Source organism: Acomys minous, assembly GCF_964271855.1.
Source record: "Acomys minous genome assembly, chromosome: 15".
Lineage (NCBI taxonomy): Eukaryota > Metazoa > Chordata > Mammalia > Rodentia > Muridae > Acomys > Acomys minous.
The window spans coordinates 99,203,856-99,218,476 of NC_140497.1; the positions used below are offsets into that span (position 1 = coordinate 99,203,856).

The following is a 14,621-nucleotide window of genomic DNA, read 5'->3' on the forward strand; positions in this document are numbered from 1 at the left end:
CCTCCCCGCCCTGCACTGACCACCCGGGGCAGAGACTTCAGCGACTCCCTTGCTCCCTGCTCTTTCTTCATTTTAGCGTGTGTGTGTGTGTGTGTGTGTGTGTGTGTGTGTGTGTGTGTGTGTGTGCGCACGCACGTGTGTTTGCATGAGTGCGGTGTGCATTTGCCAGTGTGGGCGTGTGCGTGTGCCATGGTGTGTGTGTGGAGGAGGTCGGAAGGCAGGTTTTTCAGAAGTCGTGGCTTTCTCTTTCCGAGACGGGTTCTGAGGATCACCAGGGGGGGTCGTTAGGCTTAGGTGGCAAACGCCTGCTGGGCTGTGTCTCACTGCCCACTGCCTACTCTTTTGACACTGAGCCCCGCCTCCCCCCCCCCTTATTGGCAGCCGAGTTCAAGTGCCGCCCAGGCCAGTTCCAGTGCTCAACGGGCATCTGCACCAACCCTGCCTTCATCTGCGATGGGGACAACGACTGCCAAGACAACAGCGATGAGGCCAACTGTGGTGAGGAGCTGCCTCGACGCCAGCCACTCCCTTCCTCGGCACTGGGGGTGGGAGCTCCAGCCCGCAGCAGCTTTCTCTCTGGGCTACATTTTTGCTGCTTGGGCCACGGCTCACCCGTTTCCAACAAGGGCCATGGAGTCCCCCCACCCCCACCCCCCACCCCGCGTGCCCTGAGCTCTCTACCTGTCGTTGGTTACCGCCCCTTCCTTCTCCCACTCCCAGACATTCACGTCTGCTTGCCCAGCCAGTTCAAGTGCACCAACACCAACCGCTGTATTCCCGGCATCTTCCGCTGCAACGGGCAGGACAACTGCGGGGACGGCGAGGATGAGCGAGACTGCCGTAAGTGCCTGCCGAGGTCAGGGAGGGAGGGAGGGGACGCCGCCGGCCGCTTTATTAGACACGGTGGGTGGCGTAAGTTGCACTGGACGCCTCCTGCTGTGCTCAGTATGGACAGTACTGTGGATCCAGAAAAGAAGAAAAATACCAGGCTGCGGATAACCTTCCTCCTGACCAGGGCCAGGGCCGGGCTTTTGGAAGGGGGAGAACATGGTGACCAAAAGCTTGGAAGAGGCCTAAGGGTGGGGTCTTCATTGTGTCCTCCACCTTGCAGCTGAGGTAACCTGCGCCCCCAACCAGTTCCAGTGCTCCATCACCAAGCGCTGCATCCCCCGCGTCTGGGTCTGTGACAGGGACAACGACTGTGTGGATGGCAGCGATGAGCCCGCCAACTGCAGTGAGTAGCCCACCATCTTCCCCTGAGGTATCTGCGGCTCCGCCACGCCGGCAGGCACACCCCCTGCCCTGGGGGCTCTGCCCTCGCCCGCTGGGTGGTCCTCGAGGGGACGTTCCGCTCCTTACCCCATGCCCCATGCCCGTGGTGCGTTGCAGCCCAGATGACCTGCGGAGTTGATGAGTTCCGCTGTAAGGACTCGGGCCGCTGCATCCCGGCACGCTGGAAGTGTGACGGGGAAGACGACTGTGGGGACGGCTCCGATGAGCCCAAGGAAGAGTGTGGTAAGCCGGGCCACACGTTGGGAGGGTGGCAGTTTCCAGTTACGGGTGGAGTGAAGTTTGGGTAGCCTGCCGGCCAGATCTTTTTTGGTTTTTCGAGACAGGGTTTCTCTGTGTTAGCCTTGGCTGCCCTAGACTCACTTTGTAGACCAGGCTGGCCTCGAACTCACAACGATCCGCCAGCCCCTGCCTACCGAGTGCTGGGATTACAGGCGTGCGCCAGCATAGATAGCCCCAGCGCAGGGCTCTTGTGGGCGCCGTAGGGCTGACAAGGGAAGGCTTTCTCTGTAGTGCCCATCACTTCTGACTTCCTGTCCCTCTCCCTAGCCACCCCTCAGAGGAGGCTCACGCAGAGTCTTCGGGTGCCCTCACCGTTCACCCGCCCCCTAAAAGCTGCGGCCGTCCCTCCGCACTCTGTCTGTCTTGCCCTTGCACAGCGAGGGCGCCACACTGCCTGAGCCCCCAGAGCCCAGAACGTTCCCGCTGTTGCCGCCCCCACCTGCCCGCCCTGGGCCCTGCGTGGTCTGCCGCGCACCCCGGGTCCCTGACCCCCCCAATGTCCGCCTCTCCAGATGAACGCACCTGTGAACCGTACCAGTTCCGCTGTAAGAACAACCGCTGCGTGCCAGGCCGCTGGCAGTGTGACTATGACAACGACTGCGGCGACAACTCGGACGAGGAGAGCTGCAGTATGTCCTTTGCCCTGTCCGCCGTTCCTCTCCCTCCTCCTGCCACTGTGCCAGCGGGTGGCCTCCCAGGGCAAGGGGGGGGGTCAGGAACCTCCTCTGCCGCACTCACTCCACCCCCCCGTCCGTGTCGTGTACTTGAGCGCGCGCCATTTCATCTCATCTCGTGTTTTTCTCCATTTTAACACTGTCCTCTTGGGGTTGCAGAGGTAGGTGTCTCTGATGTACCCCTGTTCCTGCCGCCTCCGCCCTGGAGCCCCGCCCATCCCTGTGTGCTGTGCTTCTGCGCCCCCTCCCCCTCCACCGTCATCCTGAAGTGGCCCTCTCCCCAGACCCAGTGCTTGTCTCAGTGGTCTTGTCCCTCCCTCCCTCCCACCCCTACAGAGCCTGTCCTAAGGGTAGGACTAGGGACCTGTGCCCTCGCCCGTGTGTCTGTGCCTAGTGGTATAAGTGTGAGTAGCCCCTTTGCCCAGCCAGTCTCGTGAGGACAGCCAGTTAGCTGATTGGTTGAGTATCCCAGTCATAACGCCAGTCAGCCGCGGCCTTCACGGACATAGGAGTGAGCCTTGAGCATTATCCCCAAAGCTGGAGATGCCCTGTGCCCACCCCGCTGGGGCCTGTCTCTCCCCAGCCCCTCGGCCCTGCTCCGAGAGCGAGTTCTCCTGTGCCAACGGCCGCTGCATCGCCGGGCGCTGGAAATGTGATGGAGACCACGACTGTGCCGACGGCTCGGATGAGGTGAGCAGGGAGATCCCAAGGAAAGGGGGTGGCCTCCGGAGAATCAAGGCGGGACCCCAGGGGCCTGATGGGGCCCGCTGGTTCCCATGCCCACAGAAAGACTGCACCCCCCGCTGTGATATGGACCAGTTTCAATGTAAGAGCGGCCACTGCATACCCCTGCGCTGGCGCTGTGATGCGGACGCTGACTGCATGGACGGCAGTGACGAGGAAGCCTGTGGCACCGGGGGTGAGCCCCCTTCAGCCTGGCATCTCCAACCTCCCCCAGCCCATTACGTGGCCTGGTTTACCCAGTATTCTAATTCCTTCATTGTTCCTACAACAAACCCTTATTGAGGGCATAATACCGCGAGCCAGGCGCTGTCGGCCTAGTGTTGCAGATACAGCAGTAGGCAAGGCTCAGGCCACTGGCTACATTTTTTTACACAGCCCGTGCCCTAACCTTGCTAGGGACGCTAGCTAGGCAGAAATCCAGCCCTACTGTAGGCTGTGGTCACCCACGCCCTACCCGCCCCATACCCAGTTGGCTGTGTCAGAGGCCAGTTCCTGCTCGCCTTCCATGCCTGAGGCAGCCAGTGTGACAGGGTCTGCTAGAGCCCAGGTAATGCCTGCTACAGCCACCCAAGGGAGCAGTGTGGCACCTGTCAGGAGGGAACCTGCGGGTTGGATCAGGGGTTCTCCCCTGGAAGGCTGACGATAGCACCTAGAGCTGCAAATTGTGCCTGCCACAGTCTATACCAGGCTCTGGCGCCATATCTCACCAGGTGACTCAAGGAGACTGCCCCTAAGCCCCGTGGACCCCGCACCCAAGTAGCCTCTCCCCTGAACACCAGAAGCAGCACCTCTGCCCCTCTGCCCACTGGGCAGAGAATTAAAGACACCTGAGCTTAGTCACGTCTGTCTTAGCACAGCCACAGCCTGCATTCGTTCTTAACCCTTCGTTCACCCTGCCCCCAGTGAGAACCTGCCCCTTGGATGAATTTCAATGTAACAACACCTTGTGCAAGCCGCTGGCCTGGAAGTGTGACGGCGAGGATGACTGTGGAGACAACTCGGATGAGAACCCTGAAGAATGCAGTAAGATGTCTTGGGGTGTTGGTGGGGGAAAAAGGCAGGGTTAGGGGCTTCTTCATCCAAGGCAAGGAACGGTGGGAGATGTGAGTCCCATACTCCCCCGTGGCCAACTGCCCTTCACACCCCCCCCCCATCCCCAAGACTTCACACCCCCGCCCCTCATCCCCAAGACTGACCCTGGCTCTGGCTTCTGGCTTCTACAGCTCGGTTCATGTGTCCTCCCAACCGGCCCTTCCGTTGCAAGAATGACCGTGTCTGCCTATGGATCGGGCGCCAGTGTGACGGCACTGACAACTGCGGCGACGGGACTGACGAGGACGACTGTGGTGAGCCCAGGGGAGCTTCGTCTGGGAAGCGAGGTAGGTATGTGGCCAGTACAGTGGAGCCTGACGCCTCTTCCCTTCCCAGAGCCGCCCACAGCGCAGAACCCCCACTGCAAAGACAAGAAGGAGTTCCTGTGCCGGAACCAGCGCTGTCTGTCGTCCTCGCTGCGCTGTAACATGTTCGATGACTGCGGCGACGGCTCCGATGAAGAGGACTGCAGCATCGGTAGGACCAGGCACCGTGAGAGCAGAGGGGGTGGGCGGACACCGGGGGGCGGGGCTCACGGGGGACGGGGCTCACGGGGGCGGGGCTCAGGGGAGGGGGACCCACTCTTTGTCCCCCCCCCCCCCGCAGACCCCAAGCTGACCAGCTGCGCCACCAACGCCAGCATCTGTGGGGACGAAGCACGCTGTGTGCGCACCGAGAAAGCCGCCTACTGCGCATGCCGTTCCGGCTTCCATACTGTGCCGGGCCAGCCGGGATGCCAGGGTAGGAAAGCGGCACGGGAGATGGGGCAGAAAGCCCAGTTCCTAGACTCCCCCATGACCCTTGATGTAACCCTGCAGACATCAACGAGTGCCTGCGCTTCGGCACCTGCTCTCAGCTCTGCAACAACACCAAAGGAGGTCACCTCTGCAGCTGCGCCCGCAACTTCATGAAGACGCACAACACCTGCAAGGCTGAAGGTGCGAGAGCCGGGAACGGACAAGAAGGATGGGTGGGTGGAGCCGGGCCACACCAGCACAGAAAGTGGAGCTGGCCTGAAATGGAACATTCCCAAGCAGGCTTTCCTTGCTCAGGCGTGGACTCCCAGACTCAGGGTGCACCGGGACACTGTAGCATAGGGGGAAGGTAGAAGGTCCCGGGTGGCTTTCTGAATTTCTATGAGAGCAACACTCCCACAAGGCCCCTAGAGGGCCACAGCCCTTCTGGGTTGAGAGCACAGTTAGACTTAGTCACCCTCACCTTCCAGCACATCCCACGCCATGCTCTGACATGGCACTGCACCTTCCATGGGCCTGTGCTCACACCACACACACACACACACACACACACACACACACACACACACACACACACACGAGGGTTCTCAAGCCATGCGCATACACCCCACGTAGCTGTACCCCCTTGGCATTTATCAGACAGTGCGCAGCAGATCGCGGGGATGCTACTCAAGATACCTCAAGGCAGGATTGCTGGGACTGTTTGGGTGGAGAAGGGGAACAGAAGGACAGACAGACTTCTGAAGGATCTGGTCAGTCTAAATCAATTCAGGGCACCGGTTAGAGCCCTCAGGGCTGACGTTGAACACACCCCAGTACCACACACATCCCTTCGGGCTAAAACGTGTTTTGTTGAGAGCGGAGACTGCTGTAGGGTGGCTGAGTCTTGTCTGGAGGCCATCCTTTCTCCACACTTGTCCATAGGAGTCCCAGGGACAGAACCCTCGCCCCTTCCTTTCGAGCCCGTCTGATAGTTGGCCTCTTACTCCGGCAGGCTCTGAGTACCAGGTCTTATACATCGCTGATGACAACGAGATCCGTAGCTTGTTCCCTGGGCACCCCCAGTCAGCCTATGAGCAGGCCTTCCAGGGCGATGAGAGCGTCCGCATAGACGCCATGGATGTCCACGTCAAGGCCGGCCGAGTCTACTGGACCAACTGGCACACGGGCACGATCTCCTACAAGAGCCTGCCACCGGCTGCACCGCCTACCACTTCCAACCGTCACCGGAGGCAGATCGACCGGGGTGTCACCCACCTCAATGTAAGTGCCCAGGCTGACAGCTCTGTAGGGCAGGGACTTGAAGAGCACGGTGGGAGCTGGCCGAGCGTACGACTGGCAGGCAGCAGCTGTCAGGATTATCTGATCTGTTGGCCCCAGATAACAGCCTGAGCAATAAGAAGCTGGCCCTGCCACATGGTAACATAGGACGGCAGGACAGACTGACATAGCATCAGAGCTCACTCTGATTCCTGCTCGTCACTGACTCCTCCTCCATGTCAATATTGGCCAACTTGCTTAACTACGTGGGGCCTCATTTTATCAATAAAATGAATAATACCTACGCTAGGCTTACATAGAGTTCAGTGGTAGAATTTTGAAGCCCTAGGTTCGGTCTCTAGCAACAATGAAAATATAATAACGATAGGGCTGGAGAGATGGCTCAGAGGTTAAGAGCACTGTCTGCTCTTCCAGAGGTCCTGAGTTCAATTCCCAGCAACCACATGGTGGCTCACAATCATCTATAACATAATCTGACGCCCTCTTCTGGCCTGCAGGTGTACATGCAGGCAGAACATTCTATACATACATAATAAATCTTTAAAAAGAAAGAAAATATAATAATGATAATAGCAGTAACAATAATGACCTTATAATAAAGAATAATTGCTAATCTTATAAGCTCCTTTATATATCTTGTTACTTGGTTTTTTAGGGCTAGAATTGAACTGAGGACCTCATGTATGCTACCCAAGTACTTTGGCAATGAATTGCACTCCCAGCTTCCTATTTTTTAACATTTAGAGAGTGAGAGAAATGGGGATGGAGAGATGGCTCAGTGGTTAAGAGCAGTCAGCTAACTGCTCTTCCAGAGGACCTGGTTCAATGCCCAGTACCCACATGGCAGCTCACAACTGTCTGTAACTCCAGACCCAAGGGATCTGACACCTTTACAGACATACATGCAGACAAAACACCACTGCACATAAAATAAAAATAAATAAATTGTAGCCAAGAGTGTTGGTGCACGCTTTTAATCCCAGCACTTAGTAGGCAGAGGCAAGCAGATCTCTGTGAGTTCAAGACCGGCCTGGTCTACAGAGAGAGAGAGAGTTCCAAGACAGCCAGGGCTACACAGAGAAACCCTGTCTTGAAAAACTAGAAAGGTAAGTGTGTGAGTGTGTGTGTGTGTGTGTGTGTGTGTGTGTGTGAGAGAGAGAGAGAGAGAGAGAGAGAGAGAGAGAGAGAGAGAGAGAGAGAGAGAGAGAGAGAGAATATGAATATATCACACGTAAAGTCAGAGGACAACTTGAAGTTAGTTCTCTGTTTCTCCCATGAGTCCCAGGCTTGGCAGCAAGCACCTTTACCCACTGAGCCATCTCACTGCCCCCACCCCCATAACCTTTTTTAAAATGAGGATTAACTGGGAAAAAAAAACATGTAAATGTGCCAGGCATGGAGGCTCATGCCTGTAATTCCAGCTATATGAGTAGCAGAGGGCAGGAACGCCAAAAGATAAATGTTAGCCTAGGCTATATAGTGGGTTCCAGGATCAGCCTGGGCTACGATAGAGACCTGCTGAACAGAGAAAGGAGCCTAGAGAACGGTTGTAGTCAGTCTGTCTGGGTGACAGACGGGAGCAGGGGAATGTGGGTAATGAGTAGGAAGACAAGAAAGAGACCGTGGTCCCTGAGCGTGTGACCTCACTTAGATTTCAGGGCTGAAGATGCCGAGGGGTATCGCCATCGACTGGGTGGCCGGGAACGTGTACTGGACGGACTCCGGCCGAGATGTGATTGAGGTGGCGCAAATGAAGGGCGAGAACCGCAAGACGCTCATCTCGGGCATGATCGATGAGCCCCACGCCATCGTGGTGGACCCACTGAGGGGGTGGGCAAGGGTCCTGGGGGGAGGCGGCTGGGCTGGTGTCAGGAAACCCTCAAGATAGGAAGCAGGCTCAGCATCCACGGGGGACCCCAGCCCTGGTCCTCAAGCCACTTCTGGGGATAACTGACTTCTGCTTGACCCGCTGTCATGTGCAGCCATGGTCTGCCCATTCCATCCCCACCCCCTCAGGGAACAGCTCTGCCCACTTGGACACCCCTGGTTTTAGCACATTGTAGTTAAAGTAGATGATGTCACCGTGGGTCAGAGGTGGTCTCCTGGGTCTCCGTTGAAGGGGACAGGGCACTTTGCTCACAATGCCCAAGAGCGTCCCTACCGGGCCAGGATCCCGCTGTTGCAACTTGGTCTCTCTCCTTGGCCCTGGAGTCTGACCTGCTCTCACTTCTCCCTCCCTAGCACCATGTACTGGTCAGACTGGGGGAACCACCCCAAGATTGAGACGGCGGCGATGGACGGGACCCTTCGGGAGACTCTCGTGCAGGACAACATTCAGTGGCCCACAGGTCCCTGGGGCAGGGGGTTAGGGTGTGGGAGGGGCAGCCTCTGACCACAGCTGCTTCAGAAGTCACCCCCAGGGCAGTGGGGTGGACCAAGGGCCGTGGGAGTGTTTCCCGGATGGGTGATGGGGGGGGGAGGGGCGGGGGATCACATGAGCAAGGTGTGCGGAGGGGGGCTGGGGGGGGAGATCACATGAGCAAGGTGCTGCCGCCGCCTCAGACACCACACACGGTCAGTTCTGTTCTCTGCACCCAGCCTGGCGTGACAGAGGCTGAGCGCTCAGAGCATTCTCTCCCCCCAGGCCTGGCTGTAGATTACCACAACGAACGGCTCTACTGGGCAGACGCCAAACTCTCAGTCATCGGCAGCATCCGCCTCAACGGCACTGACCCCATCGTGGCTGCTGACAGCAAACGGGGTGAGAGGGGGAGGTGACAGCCTTGGTCCCCAGCCAGCCCGTGGGCCTGAGCCACCTGTCCCATTTATTCACTCTACTACCAACAAGTATCAAGTTGTGTGGAGTCAGAAGGGGGTGGAAGAATGTGGCAAATGAGGAGAGAGAGAAAGCTGAAGTCTCCTGTGACCCCAGAAGTCTTGGGATGAGGCCTTTTGCCAGGAGTGGGGGTGGGGGGTGGGGGTGGGCATAGTTTGGTTTGGGCATGTTAAATCCGAGGTGCCAAATGTCTTAGAGAGTAGCTCCAGGGCCCATGTACCCGTCTTGATGTAAAGTGACTCTACTGGCCCCCACCCCCCACCAGGCCTAACTCACCCCTTCAGCATCGATGTCTTTGAAGACTACATCTACGGCGTCACCTACATCAACAATCGTGTCTTCAAGATCCACAAGTTTGGACACAGCCCCTTGATCAACCTGACTGGGGGCCTGAGCCACGCCTCTGACGTGGTCCTATACCATCAACACAAGCAGCCAGAAGGTGTGGCAATGAGTGTGGCCCAGGGTGTGGAAGGGAGGGCGCCAGCGGGGCGTGGAGTGTTCGCGAGGTACTTGGGGCCTTCAGCGTCTACCCTCTCGCACACCTGCAGTGACCAACCCCTGCGACCGAAAGAAATGTGAGTGGCTCTGCCTGCTGAGCCCCAGCGGGCCAGTCTGCACCTGTCCCAACGGCAAGAGACTGGATAATGGCACCTGTGTGCCCGTGCCCTCTCCAACGCCGCCTCCAGATGGTACGCACGCCCCTTCCCTGTAACCTCTGGCTTCCCTGACCCTCGGTATGAGTCCTGTGCCCTGATGAGATCTTCCCACAGCCCCTAGGCCTGGAACCTGCACCCTGCAGTGCTTTAATGGTGGCAGCTGTTTCCTCAATGCACGGAGACAGCCCAAGTGCCGCTGCCAGCCCCGTTACACGGGCGACAAGTGTGAGCTGGACCAGTGCTGGGAGTACTGTGGCAACGGGGGCACCTGTGCTGCTTCCCCGTCTGGTATGCCCTCCGCCCCGCCCCCCCCGCCCCGCCCCGCCCCCCGCCCCGCCCCCGGCCAGGACCGGCCCACTCCCAGTCGCCCTCAGCCAGCTACGACGACGTTGCTGCCTCCTTCCGTTACCCCAGCGTCCCTCCCAGCCCTGCTGTAGGCCCCGGTGGTCCCTAGTGCCACAGACCCATTTGCAAATCCTCTCCCACCAGGCATGCCCACGTGCCGGTGCCCCACCGGCTTCACGGGCCCCAAATGCACTCAGCAGGTGTGTGCAGGCTACTGCGCCAACAATGGCACCTGCACCGTCAACCAGGGCAACCAGCCCCAGTGCCGATGTCTACCTGGCTTCCTGGGTGACCGCTGCCAGTACCGTGAGTGAATCAGCTCCCCTCTTTGACCTCCCCCTCCCCCCCCCCAAGGAAGAGGGGAACAGGAAGGAACCACTGTAGGGGCAAACCAAGAGGAGGGAAGGCGAGTGCAGATGAACCAAGCCCAGGCTGTCCACCATGTTGCTATACCTCCCTGGTGCAGGGAGCCTCCAAGAATTGGGATTATTCAAAAAAAAAAGGAATGCCCTGCCTGAATCCTTAGCAGTATCCTTGTGTCCTGGGGACCGTGACAAGGCAGTGGTAGGGGGTTCGGGAGGAGGTGGGAGTCACCCACAGGTCCTCGCCCATACATGGTAGACCCTGATGAAGGCAGGGCTTGAGGCACTCGCTGTCCCTTCCCCACCCCAGGGCAGTGCTCAGGCTACTGTGAAAACTTCGGCACATGTCAAATGGCTGCTGACGGCTCCCGGCAATGCCGCTGCACTGTCTACTTTGAGGGATCGAGGTGTGAGGTGAACAAATGTAGCCGCTGTCTCCAAGGTGCCTGTGTGGTTAATAAGCAGACCGGGGACGTCACCTGCAAGTGAGTAAGGCCCTGCCTCCGCGCTCTGCCACTCCTAGCCCCGGTCCTGGTCCTGTTTTAACACCAGATACCCTCCTGCTGGCCGCAGACCCAGACCTTGATTCCTTTTCACAGCTGCACCGACGGCCGGGTAGCCCCCAGTTGTCTGACCTGCGTTGATCACTGTAGCAACGGTGGCTCCTGCACCATGAACACCAAGATGATGCCTGAGTGCCAGTGAGTTGGGCCTGGGCCTCCCCACCCAGGAACAGGCTGTACCCTCTCCCTCAGGCCCCCGTGTCTCTCTGCCTGGCTTCCGTGTGACTACAGTGGTCGCAGAGGAGATGCCTGCCCGCTCAGCTTTGCCTTCCTGCCTTGCAGGTGCCCGCCTCATATGACAGGACCCCGCTGCGAGGAGCAGGTTGTCAGTCAACAACAGCCTGGGCGTAAGTGGTGGGATGGCGCCGACCCCCCCCCCCCCCCCCCGCTGGACTGCCGAGACCTAGGGCAAGAGCTTTGCTCCTCCCATTCCCCTGGGCTTTCGACCCAGTTTCCTTAACTTCTCTTTCCAGATATGACCTCTGTCCTGATCCCTTTGCTGCTGTTGCTTCTGCTGCTCCTGGTGGCCGGAGTGGTGTTCTGGTACAAGCGGCGAGTCCGAGGGTGAGCCACTCGGAGTCTGGGAAATCCCGCCTGTTAAAACGTCGCAATCCAGTCACCTCACCAGCATCACTGTTCCCTGACTCCCACCTCTCCCCTCAGGGCTAAGGGCTTCCAGCACCAGCGGATGACCAATGGGGCCATGAATGTGGAAATTGGGAACCCTACCTACAAGATGTACGAAGGCGGGGAGCCGGATGACGTTGGGGGCCTGCTGGATGCTGATTTCGCCCTTGACCCTGACAAGGTATGCCGGGTCCGAAGGCTTGGGGTGTGTGTTGGCTGTGGCTCAGAGGCAGGAGCTGTAGGGCGTTGTAACCGCCATCTGAACCGCCTACTGCGTCTCGTTTTCCACAGCCTACCAACTTCACCAACCCAGTGTATGCCACACTCTACATGGGGGGCCATGGCAGCCGCCACTCCCTGGCCAGCACAGACGAGAAGCGAGAACTCCTGGGCCGGGGACCTGAGGACGAGATAGGGGACCCCTTGGCGTAAGGGCTCTGCCCCGCAACGGAAGTCCCGAGAAAGCCCTGCCAGAGGAGTCCTTCATGACCCCCACCCCCCACCCCCTCAGCCAGCCCTTCTCCGGCCCTGCCGGATGTACAAATGTAAAAATGAAGGAATTACTTTTTATATGTGAGTGAGCAAGCGAGCACAGTATTATCTCTTTGCATTCTCCTTCCTGCCTGCTCCTCAGCAACCCCTCCCCCATGCTGCCTCGAAGGGGCGAGGAGGGCTCTGTGGCTCAAAGATATGCAGGACCCCCCCACATGCATTCCCTCCCAAACACACCCCTGGAAGCTGGTGGCACTGCCTTCCGCCCGTGCAAGACACTTGACGGGGGGCCCTATCCCAGCTTCCTCCTCCTCAGCTCTCTGGGCGCTACTTCTGGGGAGGCAAAGTCCTCTGCTGACCCTGTCTGGAAGATTTGGTTCTGGCCGAGGTAGAAAAAAAAAAGGATAAGAGTTTGTTTAGTTATTGAGGGATGCCACCCCAATCCCCAGCTACTACTTTAGGGGGACCTCTGAGACAACCATACTCAGTATCTCTTCCAGACAGGCCCTCTCTCCCATCTCCGGTGCCCCCCACCACTGTGGCTCCTAGGGCTGTACACATTCTTTGGTAACTGTCCCCCCAGCCTCCCGCCTCCCCTGAGGACCAGGAAGAGTTGGGGCACACCAAGGAAGGGCAAGCGGGCAGCCCCATTTTGGGGACGTGAACGTTTTAATAATTTTTGCTGAATTCCTTTACAACTAAATAACACAGATATTGTTATAAATAAAATTGTAAAAAAAAAGAAAAAAAAAAGAAAAAAGAAAAAAAAAAACCACAACCACTGAGTCTGCATGCTAGTGTGAGATTTTGGGAGCCGAGGCTGCACTTGCCTGTTTCAGCCACCAGAGGGAGCCCTGCTGCACGCTGGAGGTGGGCCTGAGAATCCTAAGGTCCATGTCTCCAGCCTGGCTCCATCCTCCTGTCTTGCTATGGCAGGGAAGAGCTGTTTTTCTTGGTGTATGACCTTGAGACTTATGCTGCGACTTACGCTGGTGTCCCCTGGCCCCTCGCAACACTGCTCTATACCTGGCACTGTGCACCTGTCCCACACTGAGATGCCACCCCAGAAGAACTGAGTACATTGGGTCATGAAGGCCTTCAGGGTGGTCGGCTACAGCTCTCTGCTCCAGGCTCCTTTTGAAATGTTGACATCTCACTGTGAGCCGTGGCTCCGTTAAACCGCTCTCCAACCTCCACATCTACAGTTTCTCACACACACCCAGAATAAATTTTTTTTTCCAATTAAAAATCTAGATTAGGAGCAGGACGTGGTGGTGCAGGTCTGTAATCCCAGCACTAGGCAAGAAAACCTCCAAGTTCGAGGCCAGCCTGGTCTACAAAGGGAGTCCAGGGCAGCCAAGGCTACACAGAGAAACCCTGTCTTGAAGCAAAACAAACAAAACCTGGATTAGGGGAGGAGCTAGAGGGAAGAACAGCTGAGCTGGAGCCAGCAAGACAGTTTTGCCAGGCCCTCACCAAACACTGTAGGCATTCCAGGAGTTACCAGGAAAAGGCCTCGCCGTCGTCTAAGTTATCCCGGATCTCCTTGACTGTCTCCCAAAGGGGAGTGAACCTCTTGCAAGTTATCCATCTTTACACTGTCCAGGGCTGAGAGTGAGAGAGGGTCAGAACCCTGCTCTCTGGACAGCAGCAAACAATGCCTCCCAAAGGAACGGCGCAGCTTCTTAGCCTCACCAGCTCCAGTGGGTTCTCCCTCACTTCCTCCCTTTGGGGGTTTATGGGTAGGCGCACATACAATTTTCTCTCATCCTCAAGACCTCCATCTCCCACTTCACTCCTGAAGCTCCCGCTCCAAGATCTTCCTAGCTTCCTCAGACTCCTTAGAGCTCTGGAGTGAGCAACCCTGCTGGGGGAAGAAAAAAAGCGGGCGTCCTTATTGATCCTCAAGCGATAGGCATGTGGCTCCTTCTGGCCACCAGGTGGCGCCGGCACTCCTGTAGCACAGCTTATCCTAAAGCTCAGCTCACTAATTGTGCACCTGCGAAGGACCCCAGCCCAGCCTCTCACTTCCTTCCCTGGGGCTATTTTGTGCTGACCCTTCCACCCTCTGTCAGCCATCTTCTTTCCTCCTGAAGCCCCCACCCCACCCCCGCCAGGAGCCTGCTCGCTTCCCAAGCAGCAGTCCCACCCTCTCAGCCCCTCCTTCTGCCAGCCTGCATCTGTAGCCTCCCGGGAGCCACTGATTCTCTGCCTGTCACCTCAAGATCCTGGGTAGAGCAAGACAGGCCCCCAGCTGCGGCTTAGAAAGCACACCACTTTGGTTAGCACCCTCCCTCTACTGGCCAGGACCAGAAGGGTCCACCATCTCACAGCAATCCACCCTGCCGAATGGCAGGGAGTCTCAAGAACCAAAAAGACAGCAGACAGCCACATAGACTGATGCTGACCAAAGGAAAGGCAGATATGCTCAGACGGAGAGATTCAGGAACAGGAAACGACCCAGAGATAAGTACTGTGCACACGCCTGTATGTGTGTGTGTGTGTTTTCCAAGAGAATCAGATGACCTGAGGTTAGCTAAAATGGTGATGGGGGGGAATCAGGTCCCCTAAAGATGGAGATTTTAGCCTTGGGCTCCTCTGAGCACCCAAGACTTGGGA

At 57.7% G+C, this 14,621-nt stretch overlaps 1 protein-coding gene across 1 annotated transcript in view; it reads left to right on the top strand.

Moving 5' to 3' along the window:
- LRP1 (LDL receptor related protein 1) overlaps positions 1-12,099 on the top strand; it is a 69,625-nt gene extending 57,526 nt beyond the window's left edge. The window contains exons 62-87 of the mRNA XM_084759046.1: positions 382-498; positions 721-840; positions 1,112-1,234; positions 1,390-1,515; positions 2,085-2,201; positions 2,830-2,936; positions 3,033-3,165; positions 3,894-4,013; positions 4,214-4,336; positions 4,419-4,559; positions 4,689-4,823; positions 4,901-5,020; positions 5,832-6,100; positions 7,770-7,948; positions 8,360-8,466; positions 8,763-8,879; positions 9,220-9,396; positions 9,506-9,646; positions 9,728-9,901; positions 10,103-10,264; positions 10,631-10,805; positions 10,920-11,021; positions 11,166-11,230; positions 11,357-11,447; positions 11,547-11,691; positions 11,802-12,099. Coding sequence (XP_084615172.1) covers positions 382-498; positions 721-840; positions 1,112-1,234; positions 1,390-1,515; positions 2,085-2,201; positions 2,830-2,936; positions 3,033-3,165; positions 3,894-4,013; positions 4,214-4,336; positions 4,419-4,559; positions 4,689-4,823; positions 4,901-5,020; positions 5,832-6,100; positions 7,770-7,948; positions 8,360-8,466; positions 8,763-8,879; positions 9,220-9,396; positions 9,506-9,646; positions 9,728-9,901; positions 10,103-10,264; positions 10,631-10,805; positions 10,920-11,021; positions 11,166-11,230; positions 11,357-11,447; positions 11,547-11,691; positions 11,802-11,942 — 3,527 coding nt within the window. The 3' untranslated portion in view covers positions 11,943-12,099. The remainder of the gene's footprint in view (positions 1-381; positions 499-720; positions 841-1,111; positions 1,235-1,389; positions 1,516-2,084; positions 2,202-2,829; positions 2,937-3,032; positions 3,166-3,893; positions 4,014-4,213; positions 4,337-4,418; positions 4,560-4,688; positions 4,824-4,900; positions 5,021-5,831; positions 6,101-7,769; positions 7,949-8,359; positions 8,467-8,762; positions 8,880-9,219; positions 9,397-9,505; positions 9,647-9,727; positions 9,902-10,102; positions 10,265-10,630; positions 10,806-10,919; positions 11,022-11,165; positions 11,231-11,356; positions 11,448-11,546; positions 11,692-11,801) is intronic.
- Positions 12,100-14,621: the final 2,522 nt, after the last annotated feature.